The sequence below is a fragment of the Scyliorhinus canicula genome, chromosome 2 (genome assembly GCF_902713615.1).
Source record: "Scyliorhinus canicula chromosome 2, sScyCan1.1, whole genome shotgun sequence".
NCBI lineage: Eukaryota > Metazoa > Chordata > Chondrichthyes > Carcharhiniformes > Scyliorhinidae > Scyliorhinus > Scyliorhinus canicula.
The window spans coordinates 262,559,851-262,582,747 of NC_052147.1; the positions used below are offsets into that span (position 1 = coordinate 262,559,851).

Sequence of the window (22,897 nt, forward strand, 5' to 3'; positions counted from 1 at the left end):
GAGGGTTCGGGGAAGGGTGCATGCCCCCAGCCCGGGGCTGAGCTGACTGTCCTTGCCCACCTGCCGGCTGCCACCGGGGAGGAGGGTTCACGGGAGGGTGCTTGCCCCCAGCCCGGGATAGAGCTGACTGTCCTTGCCCACCTGCCACCGGGGTGGAGGGTTCGGGGAAGGGTGCATGCCCCCAACCCGGGGCAGAGCTGACTGTCCTTGCCCACCTGCCGGCTGCCACCGGGGTGGAAGGTTCGCGGGAGGATGCATGCCCCCAGCCCGGGGAAAAGCTGACTGTCCTTGCCCACCTGCCGGCTGCCACCGGGGAGGAGGGTTAGCGGGAGGATGTATGCCCCCAGCCCGGGGAAGAGCTGACTGTCCTCGCCCACCTGCCGGCTGCCACCGGGGAGGAGGGTTCGCGGGAGGATGCATGCCCCCAGCCCGGGGAAGAGCTGACTGTCCTTGCCCACCTGCCAGCTGCCACCGGGGAGGAGGGTTCGCGGGAGGATGCATGCCCCCAGCCCGGGGAAGAGCTGATTGTCCTTGCCCACCTGCCGGCTGCCACCGGGGAGGAGGGTTCGCGGGAGGATGCATGCCCCCAGCCCGGGGAAGAGCTGACTGTCCTTGCCCACCTGCCGGCTGCCACCGGGGAGGAGGGTTCGCGGGAGGATGCATGCCCCCAGCCCGGGGAAGAGCTGACTGTCCTCGCCCACCTGCCGGCTGCCACCGAGCGCCCTGGACACCAACTGCCAGAGCGCGCGCGGGCCAGCCCTGCCGGCGCATGCGTGCTGACAAGCGGTCAACTTTCAGAGAGGGTTGGGCTTCCCAACTCTTTCGCGCGACTGTCCTGTGTGTGTTTATTTTAATTTCCCCTTTCCCAAAGTTAGCCCGGCCTGTCTCATCGTCCTCCGGGAGAGGTTGGATTGATAAAGCCATTCTGTGTTTTTTTTTAGCGCGCGCGTTGGAGGTTTTGGCCGGTGGGGGCCGGGGTGAAAGGTCGTTACCCAGGCTGCCTGGCTCCTTTGGCGCGAGGATTCCCATCCCCTCCTCGTTTGCGGGCGCCCGCTCGCGCCAGTGGTTCGTGCTTGGCAGTCGGAGCGGAGGGAGGGAGGACACGCTCAAGGCCCGTCTTCCCCAACATTTCCTTCAGCCGAGAGAGCCGTTCGGAGGCACGCCGGACTATGAGCGGATAGACGGAGGGCCAGGTAGGCGGCGTGTGCGTGCCGGGGCCCCCTTTCTCGTCTCCTCCCCCCCCCCCCCCCCCCTAACCCTGGGACTGGATGGCGGCCCTGACCCCCCGGCCCCCCCTTCAATTAATCCCGCTGCAGGAGAGGAAACCGGGCTGGACGCCCCCTTCTCGGGCCTGCGGGCAGTCCGTCGGCGCGTTATAAAGTTGCCGTCCTGTGAACCCACTGGAAATGTTCAATAAAATAAATTGCACCGCATTCGGCGGCCTGCCCTTCTTGGTATCCCCGAATCGGAAAGGGGGTGCTTCAAAAACATTCTGGGCTTGTATATTTTGCCTCAAGTCTCTCTCTCTCTCCCCGCCCCCCCCCCCCCGGTTGTGGATTGGGGTCTGTCTGTGCGTGTCTCTTTCCCCCCTCCCTTCCGTGTAACTGAGCGAAAAACTAGCAGTCTTCGTTAATTTCACTCTGGTTTGGGAGTTTTCCCGCTCCAAACTCTGATCTCTTTGCACCAGCAACATTGGACCGTCAGTCACCATATATATAGTATGACATCTTACCAACCCTAAACTTTTAACATTTTTAAATGAAGACATAGAACATACAGTGCAGAAGGATGCCATTTGGCCCATCAAGTCTACACTGACCCACTTAAGCCCTCACTTCCACCCTATCCCCGTAACCCAATAATCCCTCCTAATTTTTTTTGGATACTAAGAGCAATTTATCATGGCCAATCCACCTAACCTGCACGTCTTTGGACTGTGGGAGGAAACCCACACAGACATGGGAGAACGTGCAGACTCCGCACAGATAGTGACCCAGTGGGATCCTGGTGCTGTGAAGCCGCAGTGCTATCCAGTTGTTCTACCGTCCAGGTATCAACTGAGCCACAGACTAGTTTCTCAGAAACTGTAATCAATCTAGAAAAAAATCAAGAATTCTTCCTCCGCAGGTTTGTTTTGACTTGTGTTTGAAACATGGCATTAGTTTCAAATCTGCCTCCATTGGATTGGATTGTGGATTTTCTGACCAGCAGTCCACAACAGTAAGAATGAACAACAACACCTCCTCCACAATATTCCTCAATACCGGGGCCTCGCAAGGCTGCGTATTTAGCCCCCTACTCTACTCCCTGTCCACATACGAATGCGTGGCAAAACTTGGTTCCAACTCCTTCTACAAGTTTGCTGATGATACGACCATAGTAGGCCGGATCTCGAATAACGACGAGTCAGAATACAGGAGGGAGATAGAGAACCTAGTGGAGTGGGATAGCGACAACAATCTCTCCCTCAATGCCAGCAAAACTAAAGAGTTGGTCATTGACTTCAGGAAGCAAAGTACTGTACACACCCCTGTCAGCATCAACGGGGCCGAGGTGGAGATGGTTAGCAGTTTCAAATTCCTAGGGGTGCACATCTTAAAATCTGTCCTGGTCGACCCATGTCGACGCTACCACCAAGAAAGCACACCAGCGCCTATACTTCCTCAGGAAACTAAGGAAATTCGGCATGTCCACATTAACCCGTACCAACTTTTACAGATGCACCATAGAAAGCATCCTATCGGGCTGCACCACAACCCGGTATGGCAACTGCTCGGCCCAGGACCGCAAGAAACTTCAGAGTCGTGAATACCGCCCAGTCCATCACACAAACCTGCCTCCCATCCATTTACTCCGTCTACATCTCCCGCAGCCTGGGAAAAGCGGGCAGCATAATCAAAGATCCCTCCCACCCGGCTTACTCACTCTTCCAACTTCTTCCATTGGGCAGGAGATATAGAAGTCTGAGAACACGCACGAACAGACTCAAAAACAGCTTCTTCCCCACTGTCACCAGACTCCTAAATGACCCTTTAATGGACTGACCTCATTAACACTACACCCTATATGCTTCATCCGATGCCAGTGCTTATGTAGTTACATTGTATATCTTGTGTTGCCCTATTATGTATTTTTTTTAATTCCCCTTTCTTCCCATATACTTAATGATCTGTTGAGTAGCTCGCAGAAAAATACTTTTCACTGTACCTCGGTACACGTGACAAGCAAATCCAATCCATCTCCAGTTTGTGCTTTCTAAGGCAAGCAATTGCCACGTGCCCATGGGGATGGTGCATTGTATTTAGCTCAGTGTGTCCTTGGATCGCTTTCTTCAGCTACTGGGAGGAGGCGAGTTCTCGCAATGAACCTTTCTGTGGCGGAGAGGAGCGAAAACGAATTTCCGCAGTCAGACCTGTCTCGAAGATGGGTGCAATTAAGGCTTTAATGTGATCATCCAGCATGCTCCCTTCCAAACAAGGGTGAAGAAGATGTGGATTCTCCAAAGTGCCTCTCCGCCACATTTTAATGCTTTGCGGGAATTCCTTCTATGACAGAGACTTTGGGAATGTATATCAGCTGTCTGATTGTTAGCAATATACAGTTTATATTCATGGCTCAGATGAAACCAAGGGAAATTGTATTGAAGTTTGCTAATGATAAAGCAAGGTGAAAATGTAACCTGCGAGGAGAAGACGGTGCAAAGAGATATAGGCATGTGTGTGTGGTAAGGATGAAGTATAATGTGGGGAAATTGTGAGATTATTCTCTTTGGCAGTAAGAATAGAAAAGCAAATTTTTTTAAACATGTAATTGTTGGGTGTACTTGTACAAGAACTTTGCAGGTTCAGCAAGCAAAAGGGCAAATGGTGTGCTGGCCTTTATTGCAAAAACACTGGAGTATAAGAAAATGTCTTAACAAAAAAGTATATTGCTTTGAGACCAAATTTGAAGATTAAAACTGCACTGTATTCCATATCTAAGGAAGGATTGCTGGGATTAAAGAGTTGTCCAAAGATAGTCCATTACTCAAACTGTCAAAGTTTCAAATAATGAAATATCCTCAATGAGATCTAATTGAAATCCACAATAGGATAAGTTCTTCATTGTTTAAGACTGGGGTAAGATTTCATTTCGGCGGCTGTGAAGTTTTGGAATAGTCTATCCTGTGGAATAATGAAGAACTTATCCTGAAATCGTGCCATGTTCTAGGTTCCTCAGCAAGCAGAAAAAATCTCCCAGTGTTTACCCTGTCAATCCCCCTCATAATCTTGTGGATTTCAATGAACTGTGCCCTTTTCATTGCCAAAGAAAGTTCAGCCGACTGAGAATTCTGTGAAACGTTGCATAGCTAGCGGATCTTCAAGAACAACAAAGAACATTACAGCACTGGAACAGGCCCACCAAGCCTGTGTAGATCACGTGTTCTATTGAGACCAACCACCTGTATCCTTCTGTACCCCGTCAGTTTATGTGGTCGCTAACCTATCCGCCTCAACCACCTCGCATGGCAGTACACCCCAGGCCACCATCATCCTCTGTGTAAAAAAAACTTACCCCGCACATCTCCACTGAACCTTTCCCCTCTCAACCTTGAACTTGTGCCCCCTTGTAATTATAATTTTTGCCCAGGAAAAAGGCTCCAACTGTTCACCTTATCTATACCCCAAATAATTTTTTAAACTTCTATCCGGTCGCCCCTCAGCCTCCGTCTCTCTTGGGAGAACAATCCTAGTTTATTCAATCTCTCATAGCTAATACCAGGCATCATCCTAGTAAACCTTTTCTGTACTCTCCCCAAAGCCTCCACGTCCTGGTAGTGCAGGGACCAGAATTGGACACAGTATTCCAAATGGGGCCTAACCAACGTTCGATATAACTAACATAATTTTTGAGCTTTTTTACTCGATACCCGTCCTATGTAGGCAAGCATGCCATATGCTTTCTTTACCACCATTTCCACTTGTGCTGTCATTTTTAAGAATGTGCGGACCTGCACGCCCAGATCTGTGTCTGTGCACCTGATGGTTCTGCCATTTATTTTATAGCTCCCATCTGAATTGGATCTATCAAAATGTACCACCTCGCATTTGTCCAGGTTAAATTCCATCTGTCATTTCTTTGCCCAATTTTGCAGCCTATCTATATCTTGTTGTATTCTCTGACAATCTTCAATCACCATCCGCAACTCATGCAATCTTAGTATCATCCGCAAACTTGCTAATGAGACCCGCTACGTTTTCTTCCAAGTCAGTTATATATGTTACAAAGAGCAGAGATCCCAGCTGATCCCTGCGGAACACCACTAGTTACAGATCTCCAATCAGAAAAACACCCACTGCTACCCTCTGTCTTCTATGGCCAAGCCATCCATCCAGCGAGTTCACCCCTGACCCCATGTGATCTAATCTTTTGCACCAGCCTGCCATGAGGAACCTTATAAAATGCTTTACTAAAGTCTATGTAGGCAACATCCACAGCCCTTCATTATCAATCATTTTTGTCACCTCTTCAAAAAAATTCAATCAAATTAATGAGACATGACCTCCCTCGTACAGAATGCTGTCTGTCGCTAATAAGACCATTCACTTCCAAATGTACATAGATCTTATCTCTGCGAATCTTTTCTAACAATTTCACTATCACTGACGTCAAGCTCACTGGCCTATAATTACTCGGATTATCCTTGCAACCCTTCTGAAATAGCGGTACAACATTGGCTATCCTCCAATCCTCTGGGATCTCACCTATGGTCAATGAGGACACAAAGATGGCCCAGAGGCCCAGCAATTTCATCTCTTGTCTCCCTCAGCAATCTAGGATAGATGCCACCTGGCCCTGGGGTTTGTCTACCTTGATGATTTTTAACACACCTGACACTTCCTTCCTTGTAATAACAATCTGTTCTAAAGTGTTTACACATTCCTCGAGGACACAATCAACGTGTCCCTCTGCTTTGTGAATACTTTGCAAAATACTAATTAAGGACCTCACTTACTTCCTCGGGTTCTACACGTAATTTCCCTCCTTTGTCCTCGAGTGGACCAACCATTTCTCTAGCCACCCTCTTGTTCCTAATATACGTATAAAATGCCTTGGGATTCTCCTTAATCCTGTCTCCCAAGGACATTTTGTGACCTCTTTGCCCGACTAACTCTCTGCTTGAGCTCTTTTCTATTTTACTTGTATTCCTCAAATGCTTCATCTGTTCTTAGTTGCCCGTACTTCACACATGCATCTTTTTTCTTTTTGACGAGATTCTAAATTCCCCATGTCATCCATTGTTCCCAAATCCTACCTTTCCTGTCCTTTTTACCGGCACATGCCTGTCCTGCACTCCCATCAACTGCTTCTCAAAAGACTAACACGCCAAATGTGCATTTATCCTCAAACAGCCTCTCCCAAACAACAGCCTCCAAATCCTGCCTAATCTAGTTGTAGTTAGCCTTCCCCCAATTCAGCACCTTCACCCTAGGACAACACTCGTTCTTTTACATGAGTATCCAAAAGCTTATGGAATTGTGGTCACGTTCGCCACATGTTCTCCCACTGCAATTTTAATGACCTGGCTGGGCACGTTCCCTAGTACAAGGTCCAATATATCCCCCTCTCTAGTCGGACTATCCACATATTGTTTCAAAAAACTTTCTTTGACGCACTTAACAAATTCCTCACCATCCAGACCCCTAGCTCTAAGCGATTTCCAGTCAATATGAGGAAAATTAAAGTATCCCACTACAACAACCCTATTACTTCTACATCTATCCAGAATCTGCTTACATGTCTGTTCAACTTCCCGTAGGCTGTTGGGAAGTACACCCCATCATAGTGACTGCCCCCTTGTTTCTGAATTCTACCCACAGTGCCTCGTTACTTGATTCTTCCATGGTGTCATCCCTCTGCACAGCTGTAATATGTTCTCTAATTAGTATTGCAATTTATGCACTTCTTTTACCTTCCTCCCTGTTTTGCCTCGGGTGCACTTTTTTTTTTAACCAGAAACATGATCTCAGTGCCCAAAAAAAAGTGAGGGTTTCACAGCTTTTCAAATAAACAGTGCTCAACCTTGTATCCTTTTGGCAGCACGGTGGCGCAGTGGGTTAGCACTGCGGCCTCACGGCGCTGAGGTCCCAGGTTCGATCCCGGCTCTTGGTCACTGTCCGTGTGGAGTTTGCACATTCTCCCTGTGTTTGTGTGGGTTTCGCCCCCACAACCCAAAAACGTGCAAGCTAGGTGGATTGGCCACTCTAAATTGCCCCTTGATTGGAAAAATGATTGGGTACACTAAATTTATAAAAAAAAGAAAGAAAAAAAACCCTGTATCCTTTTTAATCCATCACCCAGATTACTAACTTGCACCTCCAAACCATCACCCTTTTTTTACTGTTGTGATTACTGAAATCTTTATTCATGCAATATTTTTACACTTTTATATTTGTTCATGGGATGTGGGCATCTCAGGATGTGCTAGCATTTATTGCCCACCCCTAATTCCCCTTAAGTGACAGTTAAGAGTCAACCAAATTTTTGAGCGTCTGGAGTCATATGTCGGCCAGACCAGGTAAGGATGGCAGATTTCCTTCCTTGAAGGACATTATTGAATTAGATGTTTTTTCCCGAAAGTCAACAATGGTTTCATGGGAGGGTAAATTGTGACGAGAATGCAGGGATCCTACGGCAAGATCTGGACAGGTTGGGCAAGTGGGCAAACCAATGGCAGATGCAGTATAATTTGGATAAGTGTGAGGTTATTCACTTTGGAAGCAAAAACAGGAAGGCAGATTACTACCTGAATGGTTGTAAATTGGGAGAGGGCAGTGTGCAGCGGGACCTGGTGTCCTTGTGCACCATTCGCTAAAGGTAAGCATGCAGGTGCAGCAGGCGGTAAAGAAGGCTAATGGTATGTTGGCCTTCATTGCCGACGGTTTTGCGTATTGAAGCAGGGATGTATTGCTGCAATTGTACAGTGCCTTGGTGAGGTCACACTTGGAGTATTGTGTGCAGTTTTGGTCTCCTTCTCTGAGGAAGGATGTTCTTGCTCTCTCTCTCTCTCTCTCTAGTGCAGCGAAGGTTTACCGGACTGATTCCAGGGATGGCGGGACTGTCATATGAGGAGAGATTGACCAGGTTGGGATTGTTCTCGCTGGAGTGCAGAAGAATAAGGGGGGATCTCATAGAGACATATAAAATTCTAACAGGACTAGCCAGGGTAGATGCAGGGAAGATGTTACCAATGATAGGTGTGTCCAGAACCAGGGGTCACAGCTGAGGATTCAGGGTAAACCATTTCGGACAGAGACAAGACATTTCTTCACACAGAGTGGTGAGCCTGTGGAATTCATTACCACAGGAAGTAGTTGATGCTAAAACTGAATATATTCAAGAGGTGGCTGGATGTAGCACTTGGGGAGAATGGGATCAAAGGCTATGGGGAGAAAGCAGGATTAGGCTATTGAGTTGGATGATGAGCCATGATCGTGATGAATGGCGGAGCAGGCTCGAAGGGTCAAAAGGCCTCCTGCTCCTATCTTCTATGTATCTATGGTCATCATTAGACTTTTTTAATTCCAGATTTTTTTATTGAATTCAAATTTCACCTTCTGCAGTGGTGGGCTTTGAATCTGGGTCTCCAGAGCATTACTCTGAGTCTCTGGTTTACTTGTCCAGTGACAATACCACTACGCCACCACCTCCCCTGTATCCCCAGCATCTTCTTGCCAATGTTTTAGCCACCTTACTTCATAACTTTAATCAACATTCAACTGCCAATATCGTTGTCTGAATAAAATTCCACTACATATGTTCATTGATCCACACTGGCTCTGTCTCTGAAAACCTTAAATCTCTATCATCATCTTAAAGTATGTTTCCATGATCTTGCCATTGTGTATGTTTGCGATCTACTCCAATCTTTGTCCCATCCCCCTCACTCATTTGATAGTTTGAAGTTGACAGTTAATCGTGTTCCATATGTGCATGCAATGGGTGTCTGTCCCTGCACTCTGATGCATCTGTCTTTTTGCCCAATTCTTCTGACTAAATGTTTTCATTTATCTATCTTGACTCTGATACTGAGATGAAAGATTTGTTCTCTTTTAGTGTTCCTCCTCCACAGCTCCTCGGAGAAACTATATACATGCAAATTGTTGCTGTAGTTATAAACTCACTATCTGGCCCCCATCCTGCCTTGCACCATGCATCACCCAAATCTTTGCTGGCCAGACTGACTGTGCCTGTTATTATATTGATTTCCTGTCATTGCAAATTATTTTCCAGATTTTTATTACTTTGGTTCCCTGGCTCAGGTCTCCTGTGCTTCCTCCTTCCATCCCTGCCACAAGCTACATTTAACCATTCTTTTAAACATCTAATATTACAGGAGAAAATTTTGTGCTTTTTGTGCCTTCACTCATTTTCTACAATAAAGGCACTGGGAAAATTAGGTTGGTAGTGGATCCCAAGAAAAGGAATTTGTGGAATATCTGAGAGATTTTTTTGGAGCAGCTTGTGACAGCCTACTAGGGAACAGGCAATTCTGGATTTGGTAATGTGTAATGAGGCAAATTGATTAGGGAACTTACGATGAAGGAACCCTTAAGGAGGAATGACCACAATATGATAGAATTTGCCCTGCAGTTTGAGAGGGAGAAGCTGGAATCAGATGCAACAGTATTACAATTAAATGAGGGTAACTACAAAGACATGAGGAAGGAGTTGGCCAGAGTTGATTGAAAAAGGAGCCTAGCAGGGAAGACAGTGGAACAGCAATGGCAGGATGTTTCGGGGCTTATTCGGGAGACACAACAGAAATTCATCCCTCGGAGGATGAAACTTGTTAAGAAGAGGACAAGACATCCATGGCTAACAAGGGAAGTCAAAAGAACCATATAAAAGAAAAAGCATACAAAGTGGTGAGAATTAGTGGGAAGCTAGAGGATTGGGAATCCTTTAAAAACAAGCAGAGGACAGCTAATAAAGCAATAAGGGGAGTGAAGATGAAATACGAGTGCAAGCTAGCTAGTAATATAAAAGAAGATAGAAAGTTTTTTTCAATATATAAAAAGTAAGCGAGGGGCAAAAATAGACATTGGACCACTGGAAAATGTGGCTGGAGAAGTAATAGGAAACAAAGAAATGGCAGAAGAACTGAATAGTTACTTTGCGTCATTCTACATGGAGGAAGACACCAGTGGGATGTCCAGGAGAATCGGGGCAGAGGTGAGTGCAGTGGCCATCACTATGGAGAAGGTTCTGGGGAAACTGCAAAGTCTGAAGGTGGATAAATCACCTGGGCTAGATGGACTACACCCCAGGGTTCTAAAAGAGGTAGCTAAAGAGATTGTGGAGTCATTGGTGGTCATCTTAAGGAAGGATGTGCTGGTCTTCAAAGGGGTCCAGAGGAGGTTTACAAGAATGATCCCTGGAGTTAAGAGCTTGTCGTATAGGGAACAGTTGAGGACTCTGGGTCTGTACTCGTTGGAATTTAGAGGGATTGAAATTTACAAATACTGCGAGGCCTGGATACAGTGGACTTGGAGAGGATGTTTCCATTTGTAGGAAAAACTAGAGGCAGAGGACACCATCTCAGACTGAAGAGAGGATCCTTTAAAACAGAGATAAGAAGAAATTTCTTCAGCCAAAGGGTGGTGAATCTGTGGAACTCTTTGCCACAGAAGGCTGTGGAGGCCGAATCACTGAGTGTCTTTAAGACAGAGATAGATAGGTTCTTCATCAATCAGGGGTTATGGGGATAAGGCAGGGGAATGTGAATGAGAAAAATATCAGCCATGATTGAATGGCAGAGCAGACTCAATGGAACGAGTAGCCTAATTCTGCTCCTATGTTTTATAGTCATCAGTAGAAGTTAATAACTTCAATTATTGTCCTGAATCCTGTCTCGGCTCGTTTCCATTCTATTATGGCCTAAGATTTGTGCTCTCTCTTCCCTTTTCCCATATTTTGTTTTTTGAGCGTAATCTCACCTGATCCGATTTTCAAGGGCAGAGGTTTTCTGTTGTTGCATGTGCAAACTATATCAGCCAAAGAAACATGAGTACCTTGTTGTGAGATTGGAAGGCACCCTGAAGAAAGGAGAAACAAGAAAAGACTTGCCGTAACGTGTTGCAAGACAAGAAAATTGCATGCACAGAAAAAGATGAAGATATGCAAAAGAAACAGTACCAGTTATAGCAAGACACTTAAGGGTAAAGTAGTAGCATAGATAGAGGATTGGTTAATTAATAGAAAGCAAAGAGTTGGGATAAATGGGTGTTTCTCTGGTTGGCAATCAGTAGCTAGTGGTGTCCCGCAGGGATCTGTGTTGGGCCCACAATTGTTCACAATTTACATAGATGATTTGGAGTTGGGGACCAAGGGCAATGTGTCCAAGTTTGCAGATGACACTAAGATGAGTGGTAAAGCGAAAAGTGCAGAGGATACTGGAAGTCTGCAGAGGGATTTGGATAGGTTAAGTGAATGGGCTAGGGTCTGGCAGATGGAATACAATGTTGACAAATGTGAGGTTATCCATTTTGGTAGGAATAACAGCAAACGGGATTATTATTTAAACGATAAAATATTAAAGCATGCCGCTGTTCAGAGAGACTTGGGTGTGCTAGTGCATGAGTCACAGGTGATTAAGAAGGCAAATGGAATTTTGTCCTTCATTGCTAGAGGGATGGAGTTTAAGACTAGGGAGGTTATGCTGCAATTGTATAAGGTGTTAGTGCGGCCACACCTGGAGTATTGTGTTCAGTTTTGGTCTCCTTACTTGAGAAAGGACGTACTGGAGCTGGAGGGTGTGCAGAGGAGATTCACTAGGTTAATCCCAGAGCTGAAGGGGTTGGATTATGAGGAGAGGTTGAGTAGACTGGGACTGTACTCGTTGGAATTTAGAAGGATGAGGGGGGATCTTATAGAAACATTTAAAATTATGAAGGGAATAGATAGGATGGATGCGGGCAGGTTGTTTCCACTGGCGGGTGACAGCAGAACTAGGGGACATAGCCTCAAAATAAGGGGAAGTAGATTTAGGACTGAGTTTAGGAGGAACTTCTTCACCCAAAGGGTTGTGAATCTATGGAATTCCTTGCCCAGTGAAGCAGTTGAGGCTCCTTCATTACGTGTTTTTAAGGTAAAGATAGATAGTTTTTTGAAGAATAAAGGGATTAAGGGTTGTGGTGTTCGGGCCGGAAAGTGGAGCTGAGTCCACAAAAGATCAGCCATGATCTAATTGGCCCTCGAGGGGCCAGATGGCCTACTCCTGCTCCTAGTTCTTATGTTCTTATGTAAGTATTAATCCAGTCTCTTGGTTAGTTGTCCAAACATTCTGAGCTCACTATCTGGTTTCATGACCTTTTTGAGGCTGTTAATTAGTGCCCTGTAATACACTTGGAATTAAATTGAAGAGTTTGCCCAAAAATACAGGTGCTAAGAATAAGAATTGATATTTTTTCTCAAATTTGCTTTTTTCGGTGTAGATTATATTATAAACCCTTTCCTGTATACATTTTATATAAGGCATGTGGTAACTATTTTACCTCTGCCACTGCAGCTGGGCAGAGGTAATCTTTTTATACCTGTTTGTTCGTTTAAAAAAAAGAATGGCCAGATTTCAACATAACTTTGTACATAGTGAATGGCTTAATAAAGAACTGATTCGTTTTTGGAAAATGAGGATCCTAGATTTGCCACTCGCATGGGCTGGTACAACTGCAGCAATGCTCCATTATCTATTGTCCAGCACCAAGCAATTACCTTGATCAGTACTCTTACCACTGGAATAAATATCCATCTCCAGCACACTAATGTAGAAGATGGACTGAAGCAGCTTACCAAGGTTACTTTGGTAGCCCCTCTCCTAAACCATAATGACTGACTCTTACCTGCAACCACGACAGTTGATGACAATTTGGGAATACCATTGCCTTGAAGCTCCCTCCCAAGTTGCTGTGTCACTAATTTAAATTCTCTCTTTGGAGGAACTCCATTGCAAGAACTTGAGTGATTTAAGAAGGCCCACCAGAATAACTAATTATATTTGAAAGCTCTATGTAAGCACCATCAAATTACCTGAAAAATCACAGCTGAGAAGGAAACTGCCCTATTCTGCTTCTGCTGGCTCTTCAGTGAAGCAGTCCATATCCCTCTGTCCTGCTCTTGTGTTATTTATCTTCCTCGTAACTGGTTTGTCTGCTGCTTGCAGCTAAACCAGCCAAATCTGAACGTGGCATACAATGACAGTATCTGTCTTGTGCTATTCTTGCATCCACTGCAGCTTGTCTCCAACCACTCGGTCACATCTGTCATCTAAATACACGCAGGTGGACCCTTCCACTTTGCTCTTTAGGAAAATCTCTAGTCTTTCAGCTCTGATCAAATGGCTCAAATAACTTATTTTCTGTAAATCATTTTAGAGTTCTTTTTACTCTTGCAATTTCAAATACCACTTAATTTGTTTTCTGGTCTGTATATGAAATGCTTAGCATACTCTTTGCATCCACATTTCAACGGCCTCTATTTTCTCCCACAAATCTTTGCTTATTTACTGAGTTAAGCAGAGGGAGACAGGAAACTGGATAGAATGCAGCATCTTGAGTTTTTGCTTTGTTACAAGCTTGTCGTTTAAATGATCCTATAGTATTCCACAAGATGTGGTCATTTTTAAATTGTTGGTTTATATCCGGAACGATGCAAGACTTAGGAAACTTTATTAATGCACCTATTATTTTTAAAAGGTGCAATGGTCTCTGCTCTACTTCTGTCCTCCATCTGTTCGCTGAAAATAATTTTTACTATTTCGCCCTCCCCTTTTATCCTCTATCTTAGTGACCATTGTCATTAACTCCTAAATGATAGGAAATTGTCTTTTCCTGTTTACTTCTAGCTCTTTGTAATATTATGAACATAAGAAATAAGAGCAGGAGTACACTATTGAGCCCACTTCATTCAATGAGATCATGGTTAATCTATATAAACTACATTTTCTTCACTATCCCCATGTCCCTTGATTTTAATATGTGGAAATCTATCAATCTCAGTCTTGAACATATTCAACGGCTGAGTTGATCCTGAACTGGCTGCGGCAGAGAGTTCCAAAGATTTACCACCTTCAGAATGAAGAAATTCCTCCTCGTCTAAGCTCTAAATGGTCAGCTCTTTATACTGAGACTGTCTCCTGGTTCTAGACCCCACAACCATAGGAAACATCCTTCCTTTATTTACCCTGTCAAGCCTGTAAGAATTTTTTATGTGTGCAGAAGATCACCTCTCGTTCTTCTAAACTCCAGAGAATAAAGGCCCACAATAGACATCTAATGAATTTCTCTTCGCCTTCTCTGTTGAAATGGTCTAAAATAACCATATTTTATTATCCTGTGTGCCTGACTCTAAGCTTCTCTGGCCTTCGTACAATGGAAAAGAGCAGTGGTTTCTTCATTATTTTGTGCATATCTGTTATTAATTTTTTTGCTCTCGTATTATATAATCCAAAATATTGACTCTTGTTGCTACTTCCACTTTTTTATGGGATTATGTATTTGGATATAGTTTGGGTTTCTGCTAAATCTAGGATCTTAATATTTAAATCAAGATGGGAATTTTAATTAGTCGAATCTGAGCTTGGATGTTTCATAGGCAAAGCTAAGAAGTACTTGGCTGTTGAGGTGACTTCCTCACAAACTCTGTGTTCATGATTGAATGTCTATTTTTTCACTGCAACATTCTGTTCTCATGTTTATATTAGTGAACAGTAAAAGTTTTAACTTTGGAACATACCTTTATATAGATTAATTTGTGAATTGTATATAAAGTGTAGAAATTTAAATTAAAACAACATTCTACAAGTATTTGAAAAGGAAGATGGATAAACCAATTTTTTTTTTCCACTTCTGCAGAATTTCCAGCAACAAAATGATGGCTGCTGCTCACCCAGCAGTTTCTGGTTTGCTACTGCTGTTGGAAACCTTGGAAGATTCATCGATTTCATCCACCGAGCAAGTGGATGCCTATCTTACCATTTCTAGGTTGGTATACAAAGCATTTCGCCAGTATCATCTAGTTGGCCCAATGCTCCGTTTATCAGTTCATTTAAAAAAAAAAATTCATACATGGGATGTGGTCAATTGCCCATCTGTAATTGCCCTCGAATAGGTGGTGGGAAGCTGCCTCTTGAGCTCTGCAGCCCATATGGTATAGTTAAAGCACCCATCGTGCTTTTTGGGGAGGGAGTTCCAGGATTTTGACCCAGTGAAAAGGCGATACATTTGCAAGTCAGGAAGATGTGTGGCTTCCCATGTGCCTGCCACTCTTATCCTCCTTGGTGGTGTGTTTGGAAGGTGCTGCCTAAGGAATCTTGGTGAGTACCTGCAGTGCATCATGGTACACATGGCTGTCACTATGCATCAGTGATGGAGAGTGAATGATTGCAGATGGGGTAACATTCAAGTCGGCTGCTTTGTCCTGGATGGTGTTAAGCTTCTTGAGCATTGTTGGAGCTATACTCTTCCAGCAAATGGAGAGTATTTCATTGCACTCCTGACTTAAGCCTTGCAGGTGATGGACAAGCTTTGGGGAGTCAGTAGTTGTGTTGCCCGCCACAGGATTCCTAGCCTCTGATCTACTGGTTTAAGGGGTGGTTTAGCACACTGGGCTAAACCGCTGGCTTTTAAAGCAGACCCAGTAAGGCCAGCAGCACGGTCCAATTCTCGTACCAGCCTCCTGAATAGGTGCCGGAATGTGGCGACTAGGGGTTTTTCACAGTAACTTCATTGAAGCTTACTTGTGACAATAAGCGATTTTCATTTTTTCATTTCACTTTTGTAGCCAAAATATATGTCTATTCCAGTTGTTTCTGGTAGCCACCCTAGGATGTTGACAGCGAGGGACTTGGATAGTAATTCTAATGAATGCCAAGGGCTAATGGTTAGATTCTCTCTTTAGCAAAATGTTCACTGCCTGACACAGTGGTTAGCACTCCTGTCTCACAGCGCCATGGACCTGGGTTCAATTCCGGCCTCGGGTGACTGTTTCCTCATTCTCGCTGTGGCTTTGTGAGTTTTGTCTGGGTGTTCTTGTTTCCTCCCACAGTCCAAAGATGTGCAGGTTAGGTGGATTGGCCATGCTAAATTGCCCCTTAGTGCCCAAAGGCTTAGGTGGGATTACAGGGAGGGCCTCGGTAGGGTGCTCTTTCCAAGAGTCAGTGCAGACTCGATGGGCCACAAGGCCTCCTTCTGCACTGCAGGGATTCTATGATACTTGTGTGGCATGAATGTTAGTTGCCATTTGGCAGCACAAACCTGGATATAATCCAGATTCTGATCATCCACACTTCTGACTTACTAATGGAGAAAGTAATTGATGAAGCAGGTGAAGGTGGTTAGGTCTAGGTCATTACACTGAGGAACTCCTGTACAGATGTCCTGGAACTGAGATGTTTGCCCTCCACCAACCACAACCATCTCCCTTTAGAACATAGAACAGCACAGAACAGGCCCTTCGGCCCTCGATGTTGTGCCGAGCAATGATCACCCTACCCAAACCCATGTATCCACCCTATACCCGTAACCCAACAACCCCCCCCACTTAACCTTACTTTTTAGGACACTACGGGCAATTTAGCATGGTCAATCCACCTAACCCGCACATCTTTGGACTGTGGGAGGAAACTGGAGCACCCGGAGGAAACCCACGCACACACGGGGAGGACGTGCAGACTCCGCACAGACAGTGACCCAGCCGGGAATCGAACCTGGGACCCTGGAGCTGTAAAGCATTTATGCTAACCACCATGCTACAGTGCTGCCCCTTTGTGTGAAATGTGACTCCAACTAGCGGTGTGACTCCAACCAACAGATGGTTTTCCCCCTGGTTCTCATTGACCAGTTTTACTAAGGCTCATTGATGCAGTACTTGGTCAAATGCTGCCTCGTGTTCCAATCCCAGTTGGTGTTATAACTGGACGGGAAGATCCCAGAATGGACCTTGACTCAAAAGACCATAACTGTTACTTTTCTTGATAGATCAGAGTCACAGGACTGCTAATTAATTTTAATAACAAGAAAAAAAAGGATTAAATTAAACCCTCTTAAAACTGTACCTTATTTCTAATGTTTACCATTACAAATATAATTCCCTGAAAACTACCTTTATTTTCCTGGCACTTGATGTTAAGGGCAGTAACTCTCCCTTACCTCTTTTGTCTATGTTTGAATGAAGGCTGTAATGAGGTCAGGAGCTGAGTGACCTTGGCAGAATCCAAACTTGAATGTCATTGTGCAATTTATTGCTCAGCAAGTGCCGCTTGATTGCACTGTTGATGACTCCTTCCATCAATTTATAGATGACCGACCAGATTGATGGGGCAATAATTGGCTGGGTTGGATTTGTGCTGCTTTTTGTGGACAGGACATACCTGGACAGTTGCAAGTTCTGTAGCGCAAGTTGGAATATCAGGGCCTATAGCTGTTGCAGTATCCACTCACCTTCAGCTGTTTTCTTGATATCATGTGGAGTGAATTTATATTGGGGACCTCCAAAGGAGGTCGAGGTGGATCATCTACTCCGCATTTCTGGCTGACAATTGTTGCAAATGCTTCAACCTTATCTTTTGCACTTGTGTGTAAAGGAATGTGTGGTGGTCACTCCTGATACTGGAATGCACAGATGCACCTGCAGCAGGCAGATTGGTGAGGGAGAGGTCAAGACTGTTTTCCCCTCTTATTGGTTCCCTCACCACCTGCTGCAGATGCAGTGTAGCAGCTATCTCCTTTCGAACTTGGCCATCTCAATCTGTGGTGGTACTACCGAGCCACTCTTGGTGATGGGCATTGAAGTCCCACACCCAGAGTACAGTCTGAGCCCCTGAAATCTTCCATGGGCTTTCTCCAAGTGGTGTTCAACATAGAGGAGTACTGATTCATCAGTTGAGAGGGAAAGTATGTGTTAATCAGCAGGAGGTTTCCTTGTCCATGTCTGACCTGATGCCATGAAACTTCATGGGGTCCGTAGGGCCACCCCCTCCCAACTACTACCAATTTGCCAAGAAAATATATAAAATTCCTCTGTGCAATTAATTTGCTGTGTTGTCATCAGTCTGTTTCTAAAGCGTAAAATAATTTTAATGGCATTTAACAGAAAGTTAAGAATTCTGCATTAATTGTGTCATTGCAAAAATAATTGAATGTTTATATTTGCATGGTCTAATCAATGATTAGGTCTCTTACCAATGTAGTTCTTTAAAATATCTCTGCAGTGACATGTAAGTTACATTGGAAGAAATGTGTGTTGCGGGAAAGTGTTACCCATCCCACATAATAAATTCTCCTCGAAAGATATTTTGTTCACTCGAGTTTTTTGAAAGTGAAACATATTATTGTCTCTAGGCCCAGAATTTACGCCCAGCCTGTAGTGATCAGAGATTTGTGAAGCAAGTGGTTTGGGGGGCTGGTGGTTGAGGCAGCACGGTAGCATAGTGGTTAGCACTGTGGCTTCACAGCGCTGGGGTCCCAGGTTCGATTCCCTGCTGATTCACTGTCTGTGTGGAGTCTGCACGTTCTCCCCATGTTTGCGTAGATTTCCTCCGGGTGCTCCGGTTTCCTCCCACAGTCCAAAGACATGCAGGTTAGGTGGATTGGCCATGCTAAATTGCCCTTAGTGTCAAAAAAGGTTAGGTGGGGTTAGGGTGATAAGGTGGAAGTGAGGGCTTAAGTGGGTCGGTGCAGACTCGATTGGCCAAATGGCCTCCTTCTGCACTGTATGTTCTAAGAGTCACTGCAACATAAAATTAGTAAAAGAGTGATCCTTAATGTGAGTCTCATTTAAACCACAAAGATGGTGCTGGATATGCAAATAGTACTTGGGTGCTAGTGTGACTTGCACATCTAAACATTTTTATTTCAAAATCTTAACCATTCCAGTCATTGTTCATTGATTGAAAAAAACTGGTTGAATTTATCTTGTGTTTTAGCCGCCTGAGTGGAGAAGATGGAAAAGAATTTGCTGCTGGAGTTGGCAAACAGTTTACTCGCCTCTGTGAAGTATTTAAAGTAAGTTTATTTTTGATGATATGTATTCTGAGGTGAAATGCTATGACCAAAGCAATATTAGGATTTTGTTGTTTCTTTCATGGTAGAATTGCTGAAATGTTTTTGTCAAATGTACATTGCAATTTTATTTGCAGAGTACCTCTTGCTATCTTGTTATGACCATAATTTATAGCCCGTGCCTTAGAGCATAACTACAATATGTCTGTTTCCAGTCAGTTAACTCTTGATTAGTCACATTCTCCTGAGTAGAAGTGCCATATGTCTCCTTATGGAAGAGTCACTGGACTGCTTTTAATTCCTTTCTGGTAGCTAGACAGGCAAGCGGCTTAATTGCGACATCAGAAGAATTTGTTTCCTTCTCACCAACGTGGAAATACAAAGTTATATTTGGAAAATATCCATAGAGATTTTGACTGTTTTATTTATATAGAGTTCAAGATTTAAAATAAAAGGTGGGTTTCCAACTGCTGTTGCTAGGGACTGTCACTGGAGAAGGATAGCTGTATGAAGTTGTACCCATTTTTAAATTTTTAAAACAAATGGGCAGCACGGTGGCCTAGTGGTTAGCACAACCACCTCACGGTGCTGAGGTCCCAGGTTCGATCCCGGCTCTGGGTCACTGTCCGTGTGGAGTTTGCACATTCTCCCCATGTCTGCGTGGGTTTCGCCCCCACAACCCAAAAATGTGCAGAGTAGGTGGATTGGCCACGCTAAATTGCCCCTTAATTGGAAAAAATAATTGGGTAATCTAAATTTATATTTAAAAAAACAAATAAGAGTGAGTATGAACTGCCCATTAAAAGTCCAATAATAAGTTGTGGGTGGAAAAGGACAAGTATTTGGGCGCAGAACTGATTGCGGGACAATATCTTTGATATATCTTTGAGACTGCTTTGTTGGCATGTAATTGTTTTTCCAGTACTTTAAATTCCCAGATGCTATTTTGAGTGTTACAATTTTGAATGGATCTTAACAAATATTTCAGAGAGTATATACAGCAATACAACCAGACATCTGAGAGCAAAATACTGCGGATGCTGGAAATCTGAAATAAAAACAAAAAACGCTGGATATACTTTGGTTTGGCATGGTAGTACAGCGTTGTTGCTTCACAGTTCCAGGGTCCCAGGTTCGATTCCCGGCTTGGGTCACCGTCTGTGTGGCGTCTGCACGTTCTCCCCATGTCTGCGTGGTCTCCTCCCACAAAGTCCCGAAAGACGTTCTGTTAGGTAATTTGGACATTCTGTATTCTCCCTCGGTGTACCCGAACAGGCACCAGATGTGGCGACCAGGGGATTTTCACAGTAACTTCATTGCAGTGTTAATGTAAGCCTGCTTATGACAAAGATTATTAATAATATCTGTGGAGAAAGAAAGACAAGTTGACGTTTCGAGCCCATATGACAGTTCTGTAGAAGGATCGTCTGAGCTCGAAACATTAACTGCTTTTCTCTCCATAGATGCTGCCAGCAGCTCCTGTGCTTATCCAGCATTTTCTGTTTTGAGATATTTATGCTGTCTTGTATGCTGGTCATTGGAAATACTCTTCCTGAATCAGTATATTTTAAAACTCTTTCAGGGTGTCATATTTTCAAATTTGCAGTGATCAGATTTTTTGTATTGAGATTCTGACAGATCCAAATTGGATATAATGTAATGCCTGTTTTATTACTGTAATGCCTGGCCTGTTTACATTACATTTGTGTTCTCGGTTCAGCTTGATGAGTATTTTTTTCTTAAAATAATTGTAAAACAATTCTGGCACAATATATAACTTCTGAAAAGTAGCAGACATCCTCACTGGGATGGCCTTGAAGGGATAATGCAGGTCTTTGCAAATAACGTTTTCACTGACTTCTCTCTTCATCCCATTTTTGAAATCAGCTGGCTTTATTAACATTTGAATTCAATTTAATGTCAATTGCAATGTTAAATGTGAGAAATACTGCTGTATTATTTGAAAATGGAATTGGGATTAGAGGAATAGTGCTGCATATCTACTTGATCCTATGAATCTGAATCTCTCTAGCTTTATCAGAGTGCTGTATGATCCTGAATAGGGAATAGCTGTTTTTTTTTAGATTCCCCAACTCTCCATCTTCTCCAAACTTGCAGGAGATCTTTATGGATGATATTGATACGATCTCTAGTTTTACATGTGTCTAAGAGTAATTTTTAGTCTTTTCATCAATTGCATAAACCTTGTAATTAAAAGCTTTCTGGTTTATCTTGAAATTTTCCTCCTTTTTAACTAATGCTTTTTCTTTCAATCAAGACTCACCTTTCAAGTTTGGATTCAGAACTTTGCAACGCGGCACTACAGGCCTTGGGATTCTGTGTCTTTCATAGTAATATTAGTGCTGGATTGTCAGGTACATTTCAATAGAAATCGTCTTCATGCATTTAAGTCATTGCAAAAGTTTAGCAGTATATTTATGTATTGAATGTACAAGTAACATCCACCCCTTTTTTTAAAGAGGTATAAGAACCTCTAAGCATCCCTCCCTTCCACGTGCTGACCTGGCCAATTTTCCTCTAATGCTCACCTTGCTCTAGACCTGTAATCTTGTGTTTTCCTAGTTTCTCATGATGTCCCCTCATGCCCTTTCCAAGCTCATCTTGTTAACGGGATCCACTTCCGGGTCCCTCAATCCTAATTGCATTAAACAGCTGACCGTTCAAAACTACTCGGCCCCACCCCATCGGTCGTATTTTGGCCAATATTTATTGGATTCGGATTTGTTTACTGTCACTCGTACCAAGGTACAGTGAAAAGTATTTTTCTGCGTGCTGCTCAAAACAAGACATTTTAGTACATGACAAGAAAATATGTAATGGAAATCTGCTGTTGTCACCCTCTCCTCACTCCTCACCACTGTTTTTGCAAGCTATGGTCCCTTCTTCAATCTCCCTTTCCTCATCCAAGCCCTTGAATGTGTTGTCATCTGCTAATTGTGCCCATCTTTCCCGGAGTTCCATTTCTGAACCACATTTCTGAACTCATCCAATCACATTTCCACCCCTGCCACAGAACTAAACTTCTTTTGATCAGTGCTGTACATGGCATCCTATGTTATCATGACAAACGTTAACTTTCTATTCTTATTCCTTTTGATTTGTCTGCAAACTTTGATATAGTTAAATACACCATCCTCCTGGTGGGTGGGTGGGACTGCACTCAGCTGGTTTCCTTTTTATCTATGTAATCTTAGCCAAAGTATCCTCTGCAATGACGTCTCTTCCTGCTCCCTTGCCTTCGGTATGGGATACCTTCGGTGTTCCCCCAAGGATCTATCCCAGGACTTCTTCAATTTCTTACCCATAACTCAATGACCTCATCCGAATCATAGAATCCCTACAATGCAGAAGGGATACCAATGCAGACTCATTTGGCCCATGAGTCTGCACCGACCCTCTGAAAGAACACCTTATCTAGGCCCATTTCCCTGTAATTGCATAACCCCACCTAACCTGTGAACACTTCGCAATTTAGCATGGCCATTCCACCTAACCTGCACACCTTTGGACTGTGGGAGGAAACCGGAGCACCCGGAGGAAACCCACGCAGACAGGTGGAGAATTGCAAACTCCATACATTCACCTGAGGCTGGAATCGAACCCGAGTCCCTGGCACTGAGAGGCAGTAGTGTTAACCACTGTGCCACCGTTCTACCCCGAAAGCACACCATTAGTTGTCCCATGTACACTGATGACGCCCAGCATTACTTCACCATCACCTCTGTCAATTCTTCCACTGTTGATTAATTATCAGATTGCTTAGTTGGCGTACAGTTCAATACTGGATGAGCAGAAAATTCCTTCATTTCAATCTTCCAATATTTAAGCCATTACTTTCA

At 44.1% G+C, this 22,897-nt stretch overlaps 1 protein-coding gene across 3 annotated transcripts in view; it reads left to right on the top strand.

The window, feature by feature from the left end:
- The first annotated feature begins 832 nt into the window (after positions 1-832).
- Positions 833-22,897, top strand: part of rif1 (replication timing regulatory factor 1) — a 95,126-nt gene continuing 73,061 nt past the window's right edge. For 2 of the 3 annotated variants that reach the window (XM_038790005.1, XM_038790006.1), the window contains exons 1-4: positions 834-1,193; positions 14,892-15,020; positions 18,962-19,040; positions 21,316-21,412. In XM_038790005.1, the coding sequence (XP_038645933.1) occupies positions 14,908-15,020; positions 18,962-19,040; positions 21,316-21,412 (289 nt within the window). In that variant the 5' untranslated portion in view covers positions 834-1,193; positions 14,892-14,907. Of the gene's footprint in view, positions 1,194-14,891; positions 15,021-18,961; positions 19,041-21,315; positions 21,413-22,897 lie in introns of all 3 variants that reach the window. The other variant, XM_038790007.1, reaches the window with a different exon arrangement.